This window comes from Protopterus annectens, chromosome 10.part0 (assembly GCF_019279795.1).
Source record: "Protopterus annectens isolate FY-2018-M chromosome 10.part0, PAN1.0, whole genome shotgun sequence".
Classification (NCBI taxonomy): domain Eukaryota; kingdom Metazoa; phylum Chordata; order Ceratodontiformes; family Protopteridae; genus Protopterus; species Protopterus annectens.
Window position 1 is genome coordinate 82450069 of NC_056744.1, and position 27532 is coordinate 82477600.

General features: G+C 43.8%; 1 protein-coding gene across 1 annotated transcript in view; it reads left to right on the forward strand.

The window, feature by feature from the left end:
* The window catches only part of NPLOC4 (NPL4 homolog, ubiquitin recognition factor), a 1702928-nt gene that overhangs the window by 433072 nt on the left and 1242324 nt on the right, over window positions 1-27532 (forward strand). The window contains exon 5 of the mRNA XM_044085045.1: window positions 7839-7887. Coding sequence (XP_043940980.1) covers window positions 7839-7887 — 49 coding nt within the window. The remainder of the gene's footprint in view (window positions 1-7838; window positions 7888-27532) is intronic.

Sequence of the window (27532 nt, forward strand, 5' to 3'; positions counted from 1 at the left end):
AATTCAAGATGCTAACACTACAGCAGCTTCTTCCCATGTTGGGCAAGAAAGCATGGCTAGTAACGTTGGACCTCAAGGAGGCATACCTGCATGTCCCTATCAGACAAAGTTGCAGAAGATACCTCCGTTTCATTGCAGGTTCAACCCATTACCAATTCTCTGCACTGCCCTTTGGCTTATCTACTGCGCCCAGGGTCGTCACAAAATGCCTGGCACCAGTAATTGCATACTGCAGACAAAAAGGAATTCACATATACCCATACCTGGACGACTGCCTCATTCAAGCAGAAAGCAAGGACATCCTCTTACAACATCTGGCTTTTGTAAAACATCTTCTAATTTGCCTGAGGTACACAGTAAACGAAAAGAAATCAAAACTAGTACCCTCACAAAATATGACATTCCTGGGTGCCAGCTTGAATACAATGGCCCAGAAGGCTTACCTGATGCCAGACAAACAACTATAACTGACTCAATATTTCAAAACAATGGCAACAAAGACCCTACTCCCTGCAAGAAAAATTCTGCAAGCCTTGGGCTTCATGGCATCTTGCATACTACTAATACCATTTGCAAAGCTGCATATGAGGAAATTACAGTGATACCTAAAAAGTGTATGATCTCAACAACACAGCCACAGCTTGGGCACAATATCTGTCATTCTGTGCCTACAACAGAAATTTCTATGGTGGTCACAGGCATGTCACCTCAACAAGGGTCAGCCTTTCACCTTGCCCCCAGCCAGGCAAACTATGACAACAGATGCATCGGACTACGCCTGGGGGGTCGCACATGGCAGGACGGTGTGTTCAAGGCGTATGGACTGCAGATCAAAGAAATCTACACATCAATCAAAAAGAGATGCTAGCTGTTCAGAATGCTCTGACAGCCTTCAAGAACCTATTACATCCAGGACAACTTACAATAAGGACGGGACAACACCACAGTAATGTGGTACATAAACAAACAAGGAGGTACACACTCCTACTCCCTATGCAGACAAGCAATGACCTTGTGGAACACAGCACTGGCTTACCAAGTTCAGTTACAAGCTCAATTCCTGCTAGGAAAAAAGAACACATTGGCAGACGACCTCAGCAGAAACATCATGGTTCCCCATGAGTGGAAGCTGGATCCACAAGTATTTGCAATGATAACTCAAAAATGGGGCCTTCCAGATATAGACCTGTTTGCCAGCCCCCAAAACTATCAGCTAACAAAATTTTGTACAAGGACACTTCACGATCAAGCTTGGAAAGTGGACGCACTCTCATTCAGTTGGAAAAACCTGACAGTATATGCCTTCCCTCCATTGCCTCTCCTCACAAAGGTGCTACTGAAAATCAGAAAGGAGAGACCACGACTGATACTCATAGCCCCAGACTGGCCATGCCAGCACTGGTACCCACTATTAAGGAATATGGCCTATGGCCCACCTTGGATTTTGCCACAAATTGCTCATTTGCTTACACAGCAAAACAATCAGATTCTACACAGCCAGCTCAAAACCTTAAATCTGGCTGCATGGCAAATCAACTAAGCATCCAGCCAGCTCCTCTTTCACAAGCAGTTATGGAGCTTCTTCTGGAAGCTAGGAGGCCCAGCACCAGGAAGGCCTACTCGGACAAATGGAAAAGATTTTGCACCTGGAACCAAGCTAAAGGCCAAAACACACTTCAGCCTCACATGCCTCAGATTCTACAGTATTTAACTGAGATATTGCACAAAGGACTTTCCTTTTCTTCCATTAAAATCCATGCATCTGCTGTTTCAGCCCACTATAACACGGATCCACTATAGCACATCCACTTCTAAGGCAGTTCCTCAGAGGGGCAAAAAACATTAGACCCCCCAGGAGAGCACCTTACACCAACATGGGACCTCAATTTTGTTCTGGAAAAACTTACGCTACCTCCCTTTGAACCAGCTTTCTCTGCAGATCTACAGTTTCTATCATGGAAGACTGCCCTACTGGTAGCAATAACTTCAGCTAGAAGAGTCTCAGAGCTGCAGGCACTAATGGCAGTGGAACCTTTCCTCATTTTCCATCAAGACAGAGTTTCTCTACTAATCCTTCCTTCATGCCTAAGGTGGTTTCCAGTGTGGCTTTAAATCAAACCATCCACTTACCCACCTTTTTCCCAAATCCACAGAACAAAGGAGAAAGACTCCTGCATTCCCTGGACATTCACAGGCAACTTCGTTACTACTTGGATAAAACTAAGGTTTTCAGGAAATCTGACCAGCTCTTTGTATCCTATGCTACAGCTTCCCAAGGGAAGGCTATATCTAAACAAACCATTTCCAAATGGATAGGACATTGCATTCGTTTTTGCTATACCCATCATGGAAAACCAGTTCCTGCTACCATTAGGCCCCACTCTACCAGGGCAACAGCTACATCTACAGCCTTCCTCAGGGGGGTTCCAACCAAGGAGATTTTGGAAGCTGCAACTTGGAGTTCAGTACACACCTTTACCAAACACTACGACTTACCACTTTACTCTAAGACTAGAGCTGGCTTTGCCTGCAGTTCTGCAGGGCCTTCTAGCCTCCTCTAACCCTCTATGAATCCTCCACCCATCGTTAGCTTTGGGATTCTACCCAAGTGTGATGACTGCAGCAGGGTAACATGATGAACATAGTACAGTTTTGTACATACCATAAATGTAGATATTCGAGTGTACACCCTGCTGCAGTCCAGGTTACCCCCCCCCTCCATCCCCTCTGATCTAACTGACTAAATCTCTACAAAACCTTCCTGATGTATTTGCTTATAGCTAGAGGAATTTTGTGCTAAAAACTTCATAAATTGGTGCTAATTACTGACCACCTTTTTGGGGGCACCTGACATCTGGGGCAAGAAAAACTGAAGAAAATGGCGTCGGATGCATTATATATACCCCTGGCGCACTGACGTCAGGGAAGAAGCGACCACAACCGACGCCGGACCAAGACTTTGGAATTCCGACCAACTGCGGGACCGCCTGACGACAGGATAACCCGTGTGTGATGACTGCAGCAAGGTGTACACTCGAACATCTACATTTATGGTAGGTACAAAACTGTACTTTTCCCTTCGCACAAATCAGTCATTCATCCCCAAAGTTTGTTCTCAATCTAATTTGAATCAAACTATTGAACTGCCAGCCTTTTTTCCTAGTCATTCAAACAAAGCGGAATACAGGTTCCATCAACTTGATGTACACAGACAGTTAAGGTTCTGTCTACATAGAACCAAAGAGTTTAGGAGATCAGACCAATTATCTTTTTCGGAGACTAGAAAAGGTATGCCAGTCTCGGATAATGTTATCAAATTGTATTTCAAATTGTATTATCTTTTATTTACTCTTCTAATGGCAAAGAACTCCCGTTTAAAATTTAAGCTTATTCTACCAGATCTATATCCACATATGCTGCTTTTCAAGCCAGAATTCCAATAGACAGTATATGTGCAGCAGCAACTTGGGCTATCCCTCAAACCTTTATTACTCATTACAAATTGGACATTGCCTCCAGGGGCAGAGCCTCCTTTGGTTCCACGGTTCTTAGGAGTATATTCCTGTGAGCCACCGGAGAAAAAGGTGCTAGGGACGTTATCCCATATGTAAGAATGAAGGCGAGATAGGATTACAGAACATAAATAAGTTATGTACTCACCATAAAGTTCATGTTTGTAGTCCATTTCGCCTTCATTCTTATGAACCCACCCACATACCCCCGTCAATGTATCCTTGGAGGATCTGGAGACAAGATGGTGTCTTATCTTCCCTAGGGTTGGAGACCTTTCATCTTTGTTTTTCTTTGTGGAAATACCTTCTATTATTTTTATAGATGGCAGAAAACAAGATCTGGGGATTTTTACTAGTGCACTATGAGATACTTACCTTGCCACAATGGGCTACAAACATGGAATGTTATGGTGAGTACATAACTTCTTTTTTTTGCCGTCTCTCACTTCTCTTAGATTCATATCTGAGTTGCAGGCCCTCACTTATAGTTTTCCATATGAATAGTGTGCCTCCTCTTATGGATCCTTCCTTTCTCCCCAAGGTGGTTACTGAGAATAACTTGAATCAAGCCATTCACCTTCCTGTGTTTTCCCCTTATTTCTCCAATAAAGGTGAATGTTTGTTGCATTATCTTGATATACACGGACCATTGAGATTTTATCAGGATAAGAAAACGTCTTTCAAGAAGTCTAAATTTATTTCTCTCTTTAAAAGTCTCAATTTGGTCAACCTGTTTCTAAGGTTACATCGTCCAAGTGGTTGTCAAATTGCATTGTTTTTGAGTACAGTTTTCAGGGAAAGTCTTTGTATCGCAAACCAAAGGTTCATTCTACCACAGCCATGTCCACTTCCATTCCCTTTTTCTTTAGAGCCTAGTTGGATGATTTGAGTACAGCTGCTACTTGAGTAGATCACTATTCCTTTGTGTCCCAATACAGGCTGGACATTTCAGTCGAGATCCAGGGCTTCCTTTGGTTCCACTGTATTGTGCAATATTCCTCCTTAGAACCTCCTAGGTTTTTAAATGTCTGGGGACTGTGTCGCACAATTTGAATCCAGATGTAGAAGACAGCATCTGATACGAAAGTTACGTACTTACTGTAATACCAGAACCGTGTTGTCTTTCTCCATCTGTTTCAACTTTCCCTCCCTCCTTCCTTTTTGTGTAGTGAGCTCCTTTTCATATGATCAAGTCTGGGAGGTTGCTGTACCTTGTGGGTGCCTTGTCATTTCTCTTAGGTTAGTATTTTGCCAGTTGAGGCAGTGAAGGGCAAACTCTGCCTGAGGTTCTCTGGGAGCAAGACATTATGGGTAGAGGAGGCAGAGCTCAGCCAGCTGAAGTCCTGGAGATTTGGCTGGTCGCTAATCGGAGTCTGATCCAATAACCCACAGGTTTGAACCAGACGGACAAAGACAACACAGATCTAGCTTTGAGTACATAACTTTTGTTTAATAGTGTATACACAACCTTTTCTTCAACATTCTTAAATCACAACTGAGTACGAGTATTTTCAGAGAAACTCTTTAACCACTGTGTAGTTTTAAATTCATTTTCTCTTATTGTGAATGTTTCTTGCCAGCAGTCTGATACTAGCTCATCAGATATTTCATAAATCACTGCATTTTCAGTTTAATGGTACCCACAGACATCATATTTTAAAAATTTTCTTCAGCATGAAAAATCTTTTTTGCACTGTATTGTTTTTGTTTTGACATAAACCAGAAAAATGTCTTCCTGCAGTATAGATTCTACTAGTTTGATTAAATGCAGTATGTTTGTCTTTCGGCTTTTTCCAGGTAAGGGGTTGCCACAGTGGAACTCCGGTCCACTAATGATTGGCAGTAGATTTTTACAAAATGCTGAGATGCCAGCTTGACGCCCAACCTTCAACGAAGGCACGCCCATTTACGCACGCATGTCTTTCGAATGCTACTCAACCACGGGGAGGACATGCAGACTCCACACAGAAGGCACTCCCAAGCCAGGCCGAGAATCGAACGGGAGAACCTCTTGCTGTGAGGTAACAACGCTACCGCCGTACCACCGCGGCTATTTCTGATAAGCACAGCTGCTGCATAGAATGTGAATGAAAAAGTGCAGACTTTACCTGGAATCCATTTGAATCCTTAAATCAATAGCTTCTAGTTTTCTGTCATTTTTTAAACAAGAAAATTCCACGGTTGCAATTGATTTATTTATATTGAAAGTCTTTAGAGCACATAGATTTTCTCAAATGTTATTCCGCCCAGTAACTGGGCTTTCTGCTGTGGAAGGCCTGATGTGTGGCTGAATATGTAGCACTTGGCACCCAGGCTGGATAGTTGTTTATCTCTGTGAGGGATCAGCACATTGCCAGTATAAAGGAGGCATTCAATTGTGCCATCTTCTGTTTTGCCAAAGTGTGAGCTGCATAATAAATTGCTTGTTTAGTGTTTTGTTTAGTGTTTCTGGCATTTTTGGCCAGAGCTAGAGTTGAGAAACGTCTTTTTTTGTCCTAATTTTGATGCATTATTTTGTCTAATGTAAAAGAGGATAATGTAATGTAGAAGATAAATCTGATAAATGTAGATATGATGGGTAGATCTCTCAAAAGGATTACCATACACTGTAAATGTTGTCTGGGATGTGATCATGACATCCCTAATTGTAACATCTAACAAGCCTTTAGCTGTAAGGCCATTAATCTCTGTGTTGAGGCTTTGGCTTGCACTGTTGGCTAATTATGAGACCTCATGGCAGTCACAGACATCCCACCATCCCTCACAAAAGAGGAAGAAGAGTGGCAACTAAAGGGGCAGGATGAAAAAGGGACACTGGGGATTGGACTTTGGGTTCCCAAGTCCCAGTTCATCTTGAGGGAACAGGATCCAGTGAAACACATTAGCATCCAGCCCTTGTTTGTGAATTATCCATTGCCTTTGGTGTTGCCCCTTTGGAGCCTTTCATACCTTTAGTCCATGGCATGATGTCCCAGTCCAAAAGTTTTCATGAAGAAGTTGGGATGAACATCCCTTGGCAGGTCCCTTAATCTGACACGTTTTGTTGCCTGTGAAGAAGGGGATGATACCCCTTCTGTACTGGTTATGGAAGGTTTCTTTGGCCAGGTGGGTGAAAGATTTTGTCTGCGGACAGTCCCATCACATGATGTCCACCCATCTAAGGTACCTGGAGTTACTGGGTCTCAGTTAAAAGGTTGTTGCTAATACTTAAACAGTCGATAATAGAAGTGGTACAGAACCTATTTCCTAACATCCTGCTGTGGTCAATAAATAGAATTTGCACACAACAAAAATGATTCGTGGGTAGATTGCATAGTATGGAAATTTTTTAGGGAGAGAGGAGGCATACTAAAACAAAATGCCTTGATGAAACATAAATCAATCTCTTTTAGAACATACAAGAACTGATAAGTCTCTTGATAGTTTGAGGACTTGTTTCACGTATTAAACACTAATGTTTCACATTTTTATTGGCAGTCAAAATGGTCTTCTAGTCATCAGACTTATTTTATTGTGTTTATTTGTATCTGATTAGGTGGCTTGATGAAAGGGTGTGATCCTTTGAACATTTAACCTGTAATACATTGACTCAGTTGCGTATCGACTGAGTGGTGATCTTTTTTTCAAGAGTCTCAGTAATGAAGTATATCAGCGTTTGGTGTTGTATTTATTGACCACTATGTCAGTACTACATATTGGAATTTATTGGTCAAACTGTTGCATTCTCTCAAGTTAAGAATAATAGTTTTTGTACATGGGAGACTGGTTGTGAAATTCATTGCTATCCTATATTAGCCTCTTCCTGTCATGCTTTGTTTCAGATAGGTTTTTCTAACTGGGCTGATGAGTCAGTTTGGAAAAAAAACAAATATTTCTTTGAAGGCAGACTTTTAGATGGCCTCTCCTAAGGCCTTGCGTTTGCAGTAACCATTGCATTAAATTGAACATTGAATATTACAGAATGTTCATGAATGAGCAAAGGATGTGATTCAGGAAAATAACAGGATTATAGACTTTGCCAAAATAGATGTGGCTCTTTTTACACCGTTTGAAAAATATTTGTTTCTCATACACAAGTGCTGCTTATTTGAAGTAGCTTTTTCCTTTTGGTATAGCCGAACTTGCATGAATACATATCACCTGTCAGAAGACTAGTGGTCTGTCTAGTCTGTTAAGTTGTAAATGGCACCATCTAATCCTTTCTCTTGCCTTTCTCTTCAACTGTACTTCATTGATGTCAAAACTGATTGCAGTGTATAAAACATTCATGATTAAGAAGGCACTTTTCTGCTATTGAAATGTAATGGTCTTTTGCTTTTCTTCAAGGTGTCGTCATGGTCTACTGGGTAAATGTGTGCACTGTGTACCATTAGAGGTAAGGCTACTGAGCATATGATGGAAGAAAAATCATTTGAGTTGTAATAATAAACTAGCAAACTTACGACTTTTTTGTCCATTTGTTTTGGCATTCACTAGTTCATGAATACATGTGGTTGACTTAAGGTATTAACCAAATTCAATTTTTTTTCACATTGGAAAGAGATTTTATCACTTTTATTTATTCAGATTTGCTAATTAGAGCACTGATTCTGATCCCTACTTGACCTATTTCATGCTCCACATGGGATGTATGTCAGCATATAAAAAAAATCAATACAGAACATAAAGTGGTACTTGGGTGCAATCTAATCTGTGGTTATAAAACATATAAGTGAAGATGTAGTGAAAGCAAATAATTCATAAAGTGCCAGAAAGAAATATGGAGGTGACAGGTTCAGGATGAAGAGGCATGAGAGTTAAGATTAGGGAGTAGAAGCTTTATGTGCATATGATGTAGCTGAGAAATAGTATTCGTTAAGGTTAGGAAGGATGTGTTTCACAGATACAGTATGGTTGAAAGTAGTATTTAACACAGTTGTCCCAATTGCAGTAAGCTAGTACATCTGGGCATCAGCAAACACCTATGTGATTGGATACTGGACTGTTTGATTAACAGGCCACAGAAGGTTTGTGTGGCAAGAATACCTCTAGGAGCATAACACTCAACACAGGTGTTCCTCAGAGTTGCGTTCTCAGCTCCCTATTGTTTAGTGTCCTAACCCTTGATTGCACAGCAAACTTCAGTACAAATCATATCAGATGTTCATCGTGTTACACTGCTGCAGACATTACACTTGGGTTATACTGCCGTCAGGCGGTTCCCCAGTCGGCCTGAGTTCCAAAGTCTTGGTCCGGCATTGGTTGCCGTCGCCTCCTCCCTGACGTCAGTGCGGCAGGGGTATATAAGATGCAGCCGACACTATTTTCTTCAGTCTTTCTTGCTGCGCGGTGCCCGAAGCAAAAGCAGTTCGCAAGTGCCGGTCGGCCGTCTCCTGAGATTTTCATTCCAAATCCAGAACCGAAGTCTTCTACAAAGCTAAGTACCCCGTTGGGGAAACTTTTTCTTGCCTCAGACCAATGTCAGTAAAAGTTAACTGTATTTCTTGTGGGAAGCAAATACCTCATAGGATTTCCATTCTTATTGTATCCCATGCCTAGGCCCAGACCACGACGTCACTGGTTGTCGGTTTTGTGCTAGGTTTAACAAACGCACTATTAAACGTCTGTTTGATTTTGCCCGACATTATTTTGGTAGAAAATTCGGTTATACCATGCCGTCTGAACTACCGACGACCGGAATACATAAAAAGCGCAAAGACAAGGGTAGGCATCCGAGGCCAAAAACTGACGACGAAGCCTCTTCTAAGCCGGTTCTCCGGTTTTCAGCGAGGCACCTTTGCAGCCCCTGGCGACCGCTTCTGTAGAACCACAGGCCTCCTCTGACTCCCACATGGAGATGGCTGGGCCTTCGGACGCACAAGTTATTCAGCCTACCGAAACTAACCCTTCAGAGGGATCTGGAGTAGCTGAGCTACCCGCAGCTTCAGAAGGTGTTTTCAGACCTACTCAGTTAAGCATTAAACCCTCTGCTAAGTCTAAGCCAGCTTTAAAATCAAAGAAACAAATGCAGCATTTTCCAGCACAGGCCTCCATGCCTAAGAAACAAATGCTCAAGATGGCTGAAGACCTAATCACTCTGATCAGGGGGTCCTAACCCCCTCCTGATAAAAGGCCTAGACAGGATGCAGACTATGACTCATCTGACCAGGTGTCCATCTCTTCAGATTCATCCTCAGACCTAGGATATTCCTTACCCCCTTATGAGGATTCTGATGCTGAGGAGTCAATTCCATCAGCCTCTCCGCCTGAGGATTACTCCTTTGGGGAAACCTTGCATACCATGAGGGAGCATTTCCATTGGGAAGGCCAGGATTACTCAGAATCCAAGAAAAGGCTCAGAGACTTCCTTTTATTACCTCAACACAGACCCCTTGCTATTCTGCCAGTGTTAGGTATTGTGGATGATGTGTATACTGAATCCAGCCTAAATCCTGATTCCTTACCTCCAGCCCCAGTTAAACCTGACAGATACTACAGAGTCCCTGACTCTCACAAATTTCTGTACAAAAGCCCTGTTGCTGACCCTGAAACTATTTCCCAAGGACCCAAAGGGGTTAAGGTCTCAGCCAAGAATCCAGTTCCCTCTGACAGAGATTCCAGAGCATTAGACAGATGGGGAAAGAAAGTATATGCGTCTGCAACTTTAGCAATAAGGGCCTTAAATTGCCAGTTTCACATGCTAAAATATCAGCAGTTTCTACTGTCTCAGTTGAAACAAAAAATGCTTCCAGATTCAGATCCTCCTACTTTTAAAGAAATGCAGGATTTATTGCATGCAGCTGAACAGGTGGGAAAACATACTTTGCAATGTGGTTTTGACTCTTTAGAGGCCTCCTGTACAGCAGCCGTTACAGGCTCTGTCATTAGAAGACATGCTTGGTTAAAAGAACATACGTTACCAGACCATGTTAAAGCAAAATTATTGGATGCACCTTTGCAGCAGGATGTGTTATTTGGAGTTAAGGCAGAAGAGGTATTAAAGAAAATGGAGGATAAGACAAAATCTATGCAAATGGTGAAAGATTTCTTACAGGTTCAGCCTCCTAGATTTAGCAGAAATTGGCCAACTAAGAATTGGTCCTTTCCACTTACAAACAGACCTCAAAGGGGCAGATACAGACGTCCAAGAGGTAGAGGTCAACCACAAGGTCCTTACAGGCCTCGACAATGGGTTACATCAGGCCAGAAAGAAGGGGAAGACAGGCCCCAACCATATAAAAAGCAGCCCGAATGACTTCCCGCTACAGCTGCCAAACAACTCTCTCTTGGCAGCCCCCTTGGGAGGAAAACTGGCACTTTATCACAATTGGCATATGATCACCAAAGACAAATGGGTTCTCAACATTGTATCTCATGGTTACAGGTTCCACTTTCCCACTCTGCCAAGGTTAAAAGGAATGCCAAATCTGCCACCAAATCAATGGGCAGAGGCTTAAAAACAAATTGCAGCACTCTTGGATATGAGAGCTATTCAAAAGGAACCACCACAGGAGCAAGGACAAGGATTTTACTCAAGACTCTTTCTAGTTCCCAGGAAGGACAAAGCCTGGAGGCCCATTCTGGATCTTTCTTCTCTAAACACTTTCCTGGATGTTCCGAAATGTAAAATGTTGACACTACAGCAGCTTCTTCCCATGCTGGGCAAGAAAGCTTGGCTCGTGACATTGGACCTCAAGGAGGCATACCTGCATGTCCCTGTCAGACAAAACTGCAGAAGATACCTCAGATTCATAGCTGGTTCAATGCATTATCAATTCTCTGCACTGCCCTTTGGCTTATCTACTGTGCCCAGGGTCTTCACAAAGTGCCTGGCACCAGTAATTGCATTTTGCAGACAGAAAGGAGTTCAAATTTATCTGTACCTGGACGACTGCCTGATTCAAGCAGAGAGCAAGGACATTCTTCTAAGCATCTGGCGTTTGAAGTTGCCTGAGGTACACAGTAAACAAAAGGAAATCAAAACTAGTGCCCTCACAAGAGATTATATTCCTGGGTGCCAGCTTGAACACAACGGCCCAGATGGCTTATCTCACACCAGACAAGCAAGGACAACTGACTCAATACTTTCAATTGATGGCAACAAAGGCTCAACTCCCTGCAAGAAAAATTCTGCAGGCCTTGGGTTACATGACATCTTGTATACTACTAATTCCATATGCCAGACTGCATATGAGGAAACTACAATGGTACCTAAAAAATGTATGGTCTCAACACTGTCAAAGTTTGGAAACAGTTATACCACTAATTCCTTGCCTTCAACAGGAGTTTCAATGGTGGGCTCAAGCTAGTCATCTCAACAGGGGACAGCCTTTTACTCAACCCACAGCCAGGCAAACACTGACAGCAGATGCATCTGATTACGCCTGGGGAGCACACATGGCAGGCAACTGTATTCAGGGCAAGTGGCCTGCAGAACAAAGGCATCTTCACATCAATCAAAAAGAGATGCTAGCTGTACAAAATGCACTTATAGATTTCAAGGCCCTGCTGCATCCAGGACAACTACTACTAAAGACAGACAACACTACAGTTATGTGGTACATAAACAAGCAAGGGGGCAGTCACTCCTACCCCCTCTGCAGGCAAGCCATGACCTTGTGGAACACAGCTCTAAACTATCAAGTTCATCTGCAAGCACAATTCCTTCCAGGAGAGAAAAACACACTGGCAGACGACTTAAGCAGAAACATCATGGATCCCCACGAATGGGAATTGAATCCATAGATATTCAGAATGATAACACAGAAATGGTGGAGCCCGGACATAGATCTGTTTGCATCCCCAATGAACTGCCAGCTACAGAAATTCTGCACAAGGAGTTACCATCCACAAGCATGGAAAGTGGATGCCCTCTCATTCAGCTGGAAAAACCTACAAGTATATGCTTTCCCACCACTACCTCTCCTGCCAAAGGTACTCATAAAAGCCAGGCAAGAAGAGCCAAAGATGATCCTGATTGCACCAGACTGGCCATGCCAGCACTGGTACCCAGTCTTAAAGAACTTAGCACAAGGACCCCACCCTGGATTTTGCCTCAAATCCCACATCTGCTGACTCAGCACAACAATCAGATACTACACAGCCAGCTAAAGACATTAAACCTAGCTGCATGGAAGATTCCATAGTCAAGCAGGCAATGCCACTCTCCAAAGCTGTTATGGATGTCATTCTGGAGGCCAGAAGGACTAGTACCAGGAAAGCCTATTTGGATAAATGGAAGAGATTCTATGCCTGGAATCAAGGACACAGCCTTGACCCTCATGTTCCAAACATTCCTCAGATAATACAATATTTAACGGAGATGCTGGACAAAGGACTCTCCTTCTCATCCATCTAGATCCACGCCTCTGCCATCTCTGCTCATTAAAACATGGATCCACCAATTTTCTCTAATCCTTTGCTAAGACAGTACCTCAGAGGGGTTAAAAACATAAGACCGCCCCGCAGAGCACCTACTCCAACTTGGGACCTCAACTTTGTTTTGGAAAAATTGACTTTACTTCCTTTTGAGCCAGCTAACACAGCAGAATTAAAATATATCTCTTGGAAAACTGCTCTACTCCTGGCAATAACATCAGCACGAAGAGTTTCAGAATTACAGGCACTAATGGCAGTGAAACCTTTCTTCATTTTCCACTAGGACAGGGTGTCTTTAAGAACTAACCCTAAGTTTATGCCAAAGGTGGTATCCAGTGTGGCTCTAAACCAAACTATTCATTTGCCAACTTTTTATCCAAAACCACAGAATAAAGGGGAGAGACTACTGCATTCTTTGGACATTCACAGGCAGTTACGCTTCTACTTGGACAAAACCAAAGCTTTCAGGAAATCTGAGCAATTATTGGTAGCATATGCTGCAGGAGGACAAGGAAAAGCCATTTCAAAACAGACTATTTCAAAATGGATAGGACATTTGTATACGTTTCTGCTATACACACCATGGGAAACCTGTACCTAGCAGCATTAGATCTCACTCCACTAGGGCAACAGCCACTTCAACTGCCTACCTCAGAGGAGTACCTACCAAGGATATTTTGGAAGCAGCAACTTGGAGTTCTGTGCATACCTGCACCAAGCATTACCATGTGCCTCTATACTCTAAATCCAGAGCTGGCTTCGCTACTGCAGGGCCTTATAGACACCCCTAATGCCTTATAGAACCAGCCACCCAACCTCAGCTTTGGGATTCTACCCAAGTGTAATGACTGCAGCAGCGTAACATGATGAACATAGTACAGTTTTGTACCTACAATAAATGTAGATGTTCGAGTGTATACACTGCTGCAGTCCAGGTTACCCTCCCTCCTTCCCCACTTACTTGCTGGTACGTACCTATGTCTTCTACCCTTTACTACTTGCTGGTACGTACCTATGTCTTCTACCCTTTACTACCAATGGGGAGTATTTGCTGGTAGCTGAAAGTTGTTTGCTTTTATTATGTATGTTTTATTAGCGATTTGAATTGCCTACGTATTTGGGCGTACCTGACATCTGGGGCAAGAAAATCTGAAGAAAATGGCATCCGCTGCATCTTGTATACCCCTGCCGCACTGACGTCAGGGAGGAGGCGACAGCAGCCGACGCTGGGCCAAGACTTTGGAACTCAGGCCGACTGGGGAACCGCCTGACGGCAGGATAACCCAAGTATAATAACTGCAGCAGTGTATACACTCGAACATCTACATTTATGGTAGGTACAAAACTGTACTGTATGCTGATGACACCACAGTTGTAGGTCGCATCAGGAGAGATGATGAGTGTGTATACAGAGAAGAGGTTAACACACTGATTGCCTGATGTGCAAGAAACAACCTTGACCTGAATGTAAGCAAAACAAGCGATCATCATAGACTACAGGAAGAGGCAAACACCTCATACACTGCTCCTGATCAATGGCAAGATGGTGGAAAGGGTATGCAGTACCAAATTCCTTGGAGTTCATATCTCTGATGTCTCTTGGTCAGGGAACACCTGCCACATAGTGAAAAAAGCACAATGTCTCCACTTTATGAGAAGACTCAAAAAGATGAAACTACCATTGTCAGCACTTTCCACCTTCTGTAGAGCAGCAGTTGAAAGCATCCTAACATCCTTTTTTTCGGTATGGTATGTGAGCTTTTCGGGCGCAGATAAGGAATTACTGTAGAGTGGTGATAGTTGCCGAGAGGATAACTGGTATTAATCTGCTCACAATCTATGATCTTTATACATCAGGGAACCTAAAGAGAGCCACCAAAATACTAAATGATGCAACCATACCTCTCAACCTGGAACATCAAAAATCTGGACAAGGCCCATGTAAAATAGGTATAAATCTGTATGCTGATTAACATCAAATTTGCATACATAACCACGTAACCCCGCCCACTCCAATGGAGTTGTGGGATACCAACTTTCAAACGCAAACTGAAGAACAGACAACCAAAATATGGTACCAGAGTCCCCCTGCAGCCATTCCAGTGGCCCATTACCTGCCTGTTTTGCCCCATTTGCCATCAACACTAATGTGTGCATACTGCTTTACTTCTACAATGATTATTTGGATTTTATTTTTACATTTTATAACACAGTGCAAAAACTCTAATAGACATCTGCTAAACAAAGCTGCTACACAAAGCAATACTGTCTCACAATGAAAATAAACATGGCATTAAAACTTCTCTGCCCTTGAAACTCTTTCATTGAAACAGCATTAGAACCCACACACAGCATCCAAAGAAAATGCATCTGGCCAGTGGTGGATAAAGATTACCTTTGGGCTGTTTTCAAATCATTGGCCCCTTGCACACAAAACAAGAAAAATACATGTGTTCTTTGATGCATCTTCCTGACTTTATTAAATTATATTCCTTGTATAATACAGTACACTTGTTGGAGTGCATTTTAACCTTATTGTTTGAACATTCTTCCAGTAGGCAATGAAATAAAATGCATGAACCAATAATAGCAAAGCTGCCCAGTTCAGAACATGTCCATCATAAAAGTCTACTTCCACATCCACACACACACACACACACATATATATATATATATATATATATATATATCACACTTATTTTCAATTTCAGTTTTTTTGGGGGGGGGGGGAGAACAAACAATGTTAAGTTGTCAATCTCGCCTTCATTCTTGCTGGATGGGTTCGGAGCTGACCCTCTGCATCGACTCTGTCTATCCTAAAGCTCGAGAGCTGTTTATACCAGCTCGAGGCTACCCTATGTCCCACAATGCTAGGCGCTAACTACCCAGATCTCATTTGCCACTTACAGCTGCGAGGTGAGTTTATTACCGGCTCTACAGGTTAGACATAATTCTAAAATTTCTATCTTTTAGTCAGATTTTTAGTTAGTTTTTAGTTAGCGACCATCCCATTAGTTTCCCTTCAATAGCTAATCCCCCTTCCGGTCCCTTTTAATCTTTATCCTAACCCCCTTTAGTTATAAGGTTAGGCCTTTGGGCCTATTCTGCTTCTTAACGTGTCAGTTTAATTTTTGTGTGACTGACTTAGCTTGTTTTAAAGGGTGTGTGTGTGTGTGTGTGTGTGTGTGTGTGTGTGTGTGTGTGTGTGTGTGTGTGTGTCTCTGTGTGTGTGTCTCTGTGTGTGTGTGTGTGTGTGTGTGTGTATTTTTTGTACTTTTAGGATGTCAAAAGACACCAGGGTCTCAGGCTTCAAGAAGTGTGACTCGTGCTGTCAGAAAATGTCGCTGACAGACGGTCACACTTCTTGTGTTTATTGCCTGGGCCCTCTGCACCTGCAGGACTCTTGTTCGATCTGTCATGCATTCAGTCAGAGTCCTGCAGGAACGCGGAAATAAGTTAATTTTGAGGGGCTTGTTAAATCCTGAAGGTTCCCCGACCAAGTCATCGTCTGGGAAGCCATCTAAGCCGTCGGCTCCAAGCCTTTGACTGGTGGTGCTCTGACTGCTCTTACAGCCGGAGCCGATGTTTCCAAGACACAGTCTTCATCATCGGCTCCGGCTCGAGTTGACGTTCCTCAAATTCAGGCTTCTACATTGGCTCGAACCGGAGCCGATGATTCTAGGACTCAGTCTGCGCCGATACTGGTGTCGGCACCATCTGCTAGCCGTAAAAGGTCCAGATCTCCATCATTGGAATCTGTTCACTCGGCTCCGAGGTCTCCCTTACTCTCGGAGCGGAGTCATCGAACCCATTCCTCCAGGTCTTCCAGGCTCTCGGACCATGACCTCGAGAGGGTGGTTAGTAGACTTCTTAAGTCTCAGGCACTAGCCCAAATGCTCCATAGCCCTTCTCAACAGACAGTGGCTATCCCCACCCCATCTTCGATTCCTCCTCCGACTCTTCTTCTGAGTTCGGAGCCAGAGCTTGTGGGAGCCGTGGCCGTCGACACGTCTGAGCCGATACCTCACCTTTCGGCTCCGTCTTCGGCTCCGGTCTCTTCCATGGTCCCATCCTTGGAGGGATCCGGGCGCATGGACTTCCTCATCTGCTCCGAGGGGGCGAGTGGCATTGGACCCTTGTCCGACCCCGTTTTCCCTCTCGGAGCTTCAGCGCTTTTAAGTTCGGCCCAGACATCGGCTTCCGAGCCGTCCCTCAAGGTGCAGGGAGGGGTCCTTATCTCTTCAGAGCGGGGACCTTCTACCCTGCCTGATAGGGGCGCCTTCGAAGTTATGAGGAGCGTGCTGGCCCCTGTGCCTGCTCCATGGTCGGCTCCCTCAGCTCCTCCCTCTGTAGTGCCTGCTGCGGTCTCTACCCACCCTCTCATTCCTGACCGTATAGATCCAACGCCTCAGGTTTCCCCATTGGGAATATCCTCCTCTTCCGAGATTTTCCCTGATCCGTCAGGGGAACCCCCTCAGAAGAGGAAATGTAAGAGGAAGCATGTGGACTCCCCTGAGTCCATTACATTGGATACCGACTTGGATGATTCGGAAGGGTCCCCACGGTCCCCCTCTGAGGATGTCTCCTTTTCAGACATCCTTGAAATCCTGAAGCAGAGGGGGAACTGGTCTACCCTTAATCCTTCCGAGGACGAGTCGGTTTACCTAGAGGCTTTTGGCTCTCGCCCTTCCACCTCCTCAGTGTCTCCGCACTTTGACCCCCTCATGGAAGTGGTGGCGCGGAAGGCGTGGACGGCCCCTGATACGATGGAACCTACCCCACGGAGGCCTTTCAAATTCATAACAGCCCCTTCGGACAAACAGTTTTTAGCCAAGGGTGTCCCGGTTGATGCCATGGTGGTGGCTGCAGCCACCAAGAAGGAACTGGCTGATCCTTCAGTACCTGTCCATCCTCCTAACAAGGAGTCTAGGACTATGGATAGGTACGGCAAGCGGATGTTTTCTTCAGCGACCTTTGTCATGCAGTCTCTGAATTATCTGTGCCACTTCACCCGCCTTCAAAGAGACATGCTCAAAGAAGTGGGTGAGGTCTTACAGGATCCAACAGCTGCGGGGTCTCCAGACAAAATAAACTTCCAGCTGGCAACCCTGAATTCCATTGTCAACTCCTACATGCGGCTTATTTCCTATGCGGCCGATGGGGCGAGCAGGGCTGCAGGCACAGGCTTTGCCTTAAGGCGTCACACCTGGATGCGGCTTTGTAACTTTGCAGACCCCTTTAAGGTGTCCTTCACTAACTCCCCCTTTGACGGTTCAGCTTTGTTTGGACCTCAGCTGAAGGATACTTTGACCCGATGCGAGCAAGAAGGCAAGACTCTCTGCCATGGGAGTCCATTTTTCCACCCCGTCTAGACCATACCCTAAGGGTCAGAAGGGTGGGAAGATGTGGTTCTGTAAACCACAAGAGGTCGCGCCTGATGCAAGAGGTCAGTTCCCCTCCAGAGGCAGGGGGGGGGCAATAACAGACGCTGCCCTAGGGGCAGAGGAGATCCGCAAAATCAGGGTAGCAGAGAGTCTCTGACAAACCCTTCCAGCATCCCTGAGAAGCTGCCCGACTGTTCGCCTTCGGAGGCAGTCGGGGGAAGGTTATCACTGTACCCAGAAGCCTGGCTTTCACTCACCCAAGACAAATGGGTACAGTCTATCATATCCGAGGGTTACAAAATTCCTTTTATCCACACCGCAACTCAGCCAAAAGGACCCCTTCCAGACATTCCACCCAGTCTATGGGAACAAGCAGTACTAGAAATCTCAAAACTGCTAACAAAAAGAGCCATCCAGCCAGTCCCAGCAGACCAACAAGGATCCGGAATCTACTCAAAGTTCTTTTTGGTACCAAAAAAGACAGTGGACTGGAGACCAATATTGGATCTCAGCAGACTAAACAAGTCTGTAAGAAGAACAAAGTTCCGGATGGTCACGCTACAGTTCATTCTACCCTTTCTGGGTCAGGACGATTGGATGTGCTCAGTAGACCTTCAGGATGCTTGCTACCACATCAAGATGCACAGGCGCTCCAGGAGGTTTCTCCGCTTCCGGCTGGGAGCCAGTCACTATCAGTTCAGAGCCCTGCCCTTTGGTCTCACTACAGCCCCCCGAGTGTTCACCAAATGCATGGCAGTGGTTACGGCTCATCTGAAGCGTCAAGGATTCCAGGTGTTTCCATACCTAGACGACTGGCTCCTCACTACCACCACCAGGCGTCAACTTCTCTCCAGAGATTACACCATTCAAACTTGCAGAGGGCTAGGTATCTCCATAAATTTCGAAAAGTCTGCCTTGTCGCCTTGTCAGTCTATTACCTTCATAGGCGCCACCTTGGACACAGTCCGGCTTTCCGCAAAACTAACCGAGCAAAGAGTTCTAGATATTTGCAGGCATGTTCACATCCTTCTTCAGAACAACAAAGTCCAAGCCAGGTTTGTCATGAAGGTATTAGGTCTCATGGCGGCAGCCATTACTCTACTTCCCCTAGCTCGCTTTCATATGCGGATCCTTCAATGGATGCTTTTTTCCCAGTGGTCCTTGCGACATCTTCCAATGTCGCACAACATTTTAATAACCCTGTCTTGCAAGAAACACCTTTCTTGGTGGATGGTCTCCCCTCAAGTCCTTCAGGGCAGACCATTTGTTCCTTCTCCCCCGGTCGCCACGGTGACAACGGATGCCTTCCTGATTGGGTGGGGGTGGGGGGGCATTTTCAGGGCAGGATGGTCCAGGGCACATGGCAACCTTTCGAGTGCCACCTGCACATAAACGTCTTGGAAATGAGAGCAGTACTTTTAGCGTTGCAAGCCCTTCAGGACTCTCTTCCTATCGGGACTATTGCAGTTCAGACAGACAATATGTCCGTAGTGTGGTACATCAACAAGCAGGGCGGAACCAAGTCCTATCCCTTATGTCGAGAGGCTCTCAGACTTTGGCAGTGGGCGATCTCCTCTCAGTGGTTTCTGATAGCAACGCACATCCCCGGGAAGTCCAACATCATAGCGGACAGGTTGAGCAGAGCCATTCTCATGCCACAAGAGTGGTCTCGCAAACAAGCAGTAGTGGAGAGAATTTTTCAGAGATGGGGTCGACCTTGCTGCGACCTTTTTGCAACACCTCAAAACAGCAAGTGCCATGAATTCTTCACTCTATTCCCTCTTCCTGGCCCCCCCCCCCAGAGACGTGCTAGTCCACGATTGGCCCCGGGGACTTCTGTATGCTTCCCCCCCTTTCCATTAATCACTCAATTGATTCAGAAAGCTACCGCCGTGAGAGCCACCATGATCCTCATTGCTCCTTACTGGCCTCGTCAGATATGGTTTCCGTTCCTGCATAGTTACCTCTTGGGGCAGCCCTGGCATCTGGACCCAGAGCCAGATCTCTTGACCCATCAGTCGGGACAGCTGCACCAGTCCCTCCAATCTCTCAATCTCACAGCTTGGTTGCTCCAATTCCAACCCTAGCCAGGCTTCCCCTTATTTCCCATTCTGTGCGTGACATACTTATAGCTTCCCTAAAGTCATCCACCAGGAGGGTTTATGCCAGCAAGTGGAAGCGTTTTTCTTTCTGGGCAGGAGCTAGAAATATAGATCCTTTTACTGCCCCTATCCAATCAGTCCTAGACTTCCTAGCCGAATTGTTTCACTCAGGGTCTTCTTCTTCCACCATCAAAGTACAGTTAGCGGCTATTTCGAACTTTCATGCAGGCTTTTCGGACTCCAGTATCATGTCCCATAAGCTTTGTAAAACCTTTCTTAAAGGTATCTTTTTGCTTAAGCCCCCAATCAGGGACCCCCCACCGCAGTGGGACTTAAATTTGGTTGTAACCTCTTTGATTCTTCCCCCCTTTGAACCTGCGGCTTCCTGCTCCTTGAAATTGCTATCTTGGAAAACTCTTTTTCTGGTTGCCATAACATCTGTGAGAAGAGTATCAGAACTTCAGGCCCTTTGCATTCGTCCACCTTATCTAGTTTTCCATAAAGACAGAGTGTCCCTCAGGACTAATCAGTCCTTTTTACCCAAGGTTTCTTCTGAGGCGAACCTAAACCAGACTATCTATCTTCCACTTTTCTTCCCCAACTACTCCAACAGAGCGGAACAAAAGCTGCATTTTCTGGACGTTCATCGTCAACTCCGTTACTGTCTGGATAAGAACCAAGCAAGCTAGGAAATCTGAGCAGCTCTTCCTATCTTATGCAGCAGGGAAGAAAGGCCTTCCAGTTTCCAAAGTAACCCTTTCTAGATGGCTGGCATCTGTGATTACTTTCATCTATCAGCTCAGATGCCAAAAGCTACCGTCAAGGCCCAGGGCTCACGCAACCAGAACATTAGCCACCTCAATTGCTTTTCAGGCTAGATTACCAATAGATTCCATTTGTGCGGCAGCCACTTGGGCCTCTCCTCATACCTTTATCTCTCATTACAAATTAGACATGGCCTCCCGAAGCCGGGCTAATTTTGGTTCCACTGTTCTCAAGAGTCTGTTCCGATGAGCCACCCAGGGTGAAGGTGCTAGCGACGCGGTCCCATCCAGCAAGAATGAAGGCGAGATTGACAACTTAACATTGAGAAGTTATGTACCTACCATAACGTTTCATGTTAGTTGTCGTCTTCTCGCCTTCTTTCTTGCGTCCCACCCCCCATCCCCCTAGCCTGGACAGACCTAAGGATCCTTGGGGATCTTCTTCTTGCCTCAGTTTTGCCCCCTAGGCTATCCCTACTGGTAGCTATAGGTCTAGGTGACTTTTGAGTGAGGTTTCCTCTCCTCCTTTTGTTGGAGAGCAGAACTGCTATGGTTTCAGCTATCAAACGAGATCTGGGTAGTTGGCGCCTAGCATTGTGGGACATAGGGTAGCCTCGAGCCGGTATAAATGGCTCTCGAGCATTAGTATAGGCCGAGTCGGAGCCGAGGGTTGGCTCCGAACCCATCCAGCAAGAAAGAAAGCGAGAAGACAACTAACATGGAACGTTATGGTAGGTACATAACTTCTCATTTTGGAAAGTTGTTAGAATAAAATGTTGTGTTATGTGTATGAATGAGTGTGTTTGTATGGGTGTGTGTTTACCCTCATGCTTCTCTCCCATTTTTTTCTCAGATTTCTCTACTGTTTCATAAAATGTTTAAATTTGTGGCAAATCGCTGAGCATGTTAATCAGGTTAACAATGCTAGATATTAGAGTTTCATACTTCTTATGGTTCAGAAATTGCATGTTGATTTAAAACGTGTTCTTTTATTAACTGTTTTAAGTGAGTAAGACTTATATTTTTATCCAGCTGTACCTGCAAATCTTTATTATTTTCTGTTATCTGCAACAGAACTTGGTCTCATAAGTATGTTAATTTCCAGATGGTCACATTTAATGGTCAGCTTGTTTACTTTTTGGACTGTAAACTCAAGCACTTCAGTTTTGTTGCAACAATTTGCAGCTAGTAAAGGACCTTGTCCCACAGCTGTTAGCATGCTTGTCTTTAATTCTGAATCTCCAAATGTCTTCCCATCTATGACATGTTTTTATTTGTTGGAAAATACTCTTTATAGCATACGGCTTTGGAGTTCCACACAAATTCTCTTGTCCTATTACAGCCTCTCTAGGTATCTTTTTATGGCAGTGTGTTGTGCTAACTCACTTGTACACGAAGTAGTGATAGAAGGAACTCTGCTAACAGTCACTGCACCCATTTTCTTCTTATATTGTTAATATGCGATTCCAGAAGTCTCCATTAAGAAATGCATCTTTGCAGCTTCCAATAATCTCTTCTTTCATTCTTTTTTTTTTCCTTTTTGCTGTTAATAGTTTATGATAGTGGTAAGATCAGGGGATTCTAGCTCTTCACCAGTATTTTAGGGCTCACTTACTTGAATAAGTCTTGAGCATATTAAAAAAACTAATACATTTCCAGGAAAAAAGTTTCTTTTTACCTGTTTTCTGTTCCCTCAAAGACATCTGTCTCACCTTTGTAAAAAAAAAAAAAAAAAAAAAAAAAAGAGAAAATAAATACATTCAGGGTCATTCATTAATGAAATCTTTATTTTTCTTTACGCAGACTTGATTTGAAATCACCTTTTCTTAAACTTAGCTGAAAGTGAAAGAAAATGCCTTCCATAAACTTTTATAAATGGTTCAAAAAGTATACACATTAACAGGTTTGTCATTCTTAATTCAGTACAATTTTCTGTACAGCAAATATAGGTCTTTGAATTAAATTGACTAATTCAATCAGCCATAACATACAAAAGAGGCCGAAGTTGTCTCCAGTAAGATCATTAAAAGCACTACGTACTGACTTGTGTTTGTGAAATTTCTCAGGTCTGTAGGAACTACACTCAGTAGTTTATTTGCAGAAACAAGTACTTCCCCCTCAACTCCAGTCACTGTTATCATTTGATAGCTTGCAGAGAAGGCTTAACTTTTATTAGAAAAACTCATCTGATCATTCCTATCATTCTAAAGTCCTGGAACTTATATAAAAAAGCAAACATTTAGCACGGATGAAGATACATATTTACAGTTATCTTAGAATGTCAAACCAAATGTCCATCACAAATGCTTGGGTACAGGGTTTGAGCCTTTCTAGCCACCAACTCCATTCAATGGGAGCATTTTCACTCATTCACTCACTCATCACACACACACACACACACACAGACACACACACACACACACACACACAACAGTTAGGTACCTTAAAGCAAAGCAGCTCCATCGTCATTCAGAGAAGGAGGTTGTGCGGCAACTCCATGTTCTGCCCGGAACCCATCTGGCTTACTATGCAGTTGTAAAACCAATCTGTAATGTCACAACTGGAAGTCCGTTGAGCTTAAATCCATAAAGGCACAAACAACTCCTTGAATCGGCAGTCCCAGTATTCAAACAGACATGCTCCCATGCACGCCCCTTGAGCTTAATTCCGACAGGCTGACAGAGCTGATGTCATCGCACACGTGATGATGTCAGATCCAAAAGCACAAAAATAAAAAGTCTAAAAAATAGATGAAAAAAAATCGGAAATGAAGAGGTGCCACTCAGGAATTGTGGCACCCCATTATTGGGAACCCAAAACTCTGTAAAAAAACGAGCAATTCGGGATGGTTGGGAGGTCTGGATGCAACTAATCTTGCAAACAGTCTGTTTATGAGGCTGTCATCTGGTAAAAGATACTGCAGTATTCAATGCAGGGCAAATAGATTCAAAGACTTTTCTTATCTGAAGGTGATGAGGCTTCTTGTTTCCAACATTACGTCTGATCACTAACAGGTCAGGAAGTTGGGACTTCCCATTCACTGTGCAGTATTATTTTATCTATTTATTAAGCCCAGCCAACCATTATAATTTATACTACTAACCCAAGTGCAGTATTTTTTCGTCAGCTGCTACTGCTGTGTGCTTGTTCACCCATAATATGGTACATGGCTCTTGTGCAATACTTTTACTTGAACTTTGCTGCTAGATGTGCATTTCTATTATCTTAAGTGTGTGTTTCTAGGAATATATGTAGCTATATACTTAAGTATAGAGTTTATTTACAAGATGGTGGTAGTATTATGTTGTTTCTATGTATGTGATTTCTTTTTTGTCTGTCCCATGAAGAACTGATTGCATGGAATCTCATTTAATCTACACTTTTGTAGATCTAAATGACAAAGTTACTTTTTACTTTTTTTTTCACTTTACTAAGTGGGGCAAGAGTAACTTGTTAAATGTGAATAATAGGCGAAGTAATGAGATTGGGTGAAGGAAGGTATAGTTTTGGGTATAACATTTATGTGGTATGATTACTGTTTTAAAAGATGACTAGGTTTGTTGTATGGTAATACTAGGTTATCCCTGAATTGCTGATGCAGACACCTTTTTTCTTTCAAATGCTGTTTCAGAATTTTTTGAACATTAGAGCTTGAAGACTAGTCTGTTGTGGGGATGGCTTTCCAGAGTTTTTGTGGGGATGGCTTGCCAGAAAAGTACAGCAACTGAGAAGCTGTGATTCCTGCAGTTTTGATAGAGACTGCATGCTGCAGGGATGGGGCAGTGGAAGGTTGTGATCCTGTCCAGTATTGTTGTGAATCTGCTTACTTAAGTGTAGGAAGAAGTATTTATCAGTTTATGAATTAAGATTCCTACAGTGAGGTCAGATCTTTTCTGTATTGGGAGATGTTTGTCTTTTTTTTTTCTTTTTGTTAAGGACAAACAGTGATGTTCTCTTCTGATAATGATGTATCATATTAGTTGCTTCTAATGAAGTGAGGGTTTTTCTTTAGGGTTTTTGGGTAATAAGGGGGAGGGCATATTCTAGTTGTGTCATTAGGATCCCTTTACGTGTTACTTCTCTTTCAGCCCTGCAGAGAATGCGACAGGTTTTTCTGGCCCAGGTCAGGGTCTGATGTGTCTGATGTAATTTTGATTTTTTGAATGTGAATTTGGAAATTTAGGTTTTGTATGGCCAGATCCCTATGTATTTAAAGAAAATGTAAGCTTCAAGAGAATGCTATTAGTAGTCTAGAATAGTTAAGCCAGGAGGAGTGGATTTTACCTTTTGATGTGTACCAAAGTAGCATAACTCTGGTTTTCTTTGAGTTTAAAAGTAACTTCCACAAATTTAACCAATCTGTCAGGGTAATGATTTACTGATGTAATTTAAAATGAAAGGAGAAGTTTGGTATATGACCATGTCATTTGAGTAGAGAAGATTGAGAAGGTTGGTAGTGTCAGAAGGGAGCTTGATCTAAATGGAGAAGAATAATGGTGATAGGAATGAGCCCTGAGGAACCCCTTTTTATTATGGCTGCTTTTGGGGAGGTTAAGGAGTCTGTTTTATCAGAGAAAAATGCATTTTGAGAACGTATTAAAATCAGTTGGTGGCTTTGGTACCATGGTCTAGCAGTGGTTTATGGAGGAATAGGAAGTCCAGGATGTTCTTCATCTCACATTGCTGCAGTCCTTACATATGGGTAGTCCGCTGTCCTCGGTCGGCCCGAATACCAAAGTATTAGGCTGACGTCGGTCATGGGCGCCTAGATCTGACATCAGAGCGTCAGGGTATAAAAGCGCATGACCGACGTCATATCCTCAGTCTTTTTTGCCGCATGGTCCGATGCAGAAGCAGCGTTTGCAAGTGCCGTTCGGCGTTCTGAAATTTTCATATTCTGAGTTTCAGACTGAAACCAAGTTGGGCTAAGTACCCCGTTGGGGAATATTTTTGTTTTTTCTTGCCTCAGTTAATTCCGGATGTCAGAAAAAGTGAATAATTGTATTTCTTGTGGGAAACAGATACTGCATAGGGATTACCACTCTCTTTGTATTCCTTGTTTGGGACCTGAGCACGACGTAGTCGGGTGTCGCTTTTGTGCTAGGTTTAATAAGCGCACCATTAAACGTAGGTTAGATTGCGCTAGGCTTGTCTTCGGTAAGCGGTGTAATTATAATATGCCGTCGGATTCTCCGCCCGCTACCGCGAAGAAGCGCAAGGACAAATCTTTAAAGTCCAGGCAGGATGAGTCGTCCGTTCCGGACGCCGGTTCTTTAGAAACTACGGTGGAATCTGGGGATCCAGCCGAGGTTTCAGTTGAGTCTCAGGGGGAGGCTTTAATTTTGCAAGATGTGGCCTCTCAGGAGTCGGGCCAGGCTGAGGGGGCCTCTCAGGTTGCTGTTCTCCCTTCCTTGCCTAAGGTGGTTAGGCCTTCTCCTTCTGTCTCTAGGGCTCCTTCCAAGAGCAGGCCTGGTTTGCCTTCCACGGGTGTCAGTCCTAGTTCTGCAGGTTCTGTGCCTAAAAAACACATGCTTAAAATGGCAGAAGATTTAATTTCTTTAATCAGAGGTTCTATGCCCCCTCCTGATAAGAGACCTAGGGTGGAGACAGAGGTGGAAAGTTTGGAGCAGGCTTCAGATTATTCAGAGTCTTGACTGAAGACATTCAGGATTTTCCTCCTTATTCTGATTCAGATGCAGAGGACTCCACTCCTTCTGCTTCTCCTCCAGAGGATTTTTCTTTTTCAGAAACCCTGCATTCTATGAGGGAACATTTTAAATGGGAAGGTCAGGATTTCTCAGATTCCCGAAAGAGGCTTAGGGAATTTTGTTTTACCACAACATAGGCCCTTGGCTATACCTCCTGTTTTGGATGTTGTTCAAGACGTTTTCTCTGAGGCTTCCCTTAATCCAGACTCTCTGCCTCCTGCGCCAGTTAAGCCAGATAGGTTTTACAGAGTACCTGAGGCTCATAAATATCTGTATAAGAGTCCAAGGGCTGACCCAGAAACTATTAGCCAGGGACCTAAGGGTGTCAGGGCTTCTGTTGTAAAGAATCCAGTTCCTATAGATAAAGATGCTAGAGCTTTGGATAGATGGGGTAAGAAAGTGTATACCTCTTCCACTTTAGCAATGAGGGCTTTGAATTGCCAGTTTCATATGTTGAAGTATCAGAATTTTCTCCTTTCTCAACTAAAATCTGAAGTAGATGCTTTGGCAGAGGGCATAGAATGTAAAGAATTACAGGATTTGGTACATGCTTCTGAACAGGTGGGTAAGCATTCTTTGCAGTGTGGTTTCGATGCTTTACAGGCTTCTTCCAGGGTGGCTGCCACTGGTTCAGTTATTCGCAGGCACGCCTGGCTTAAGGATCAGAATTTGTCAGAGCATGTTAAAACTAGAATTTTGGATGCT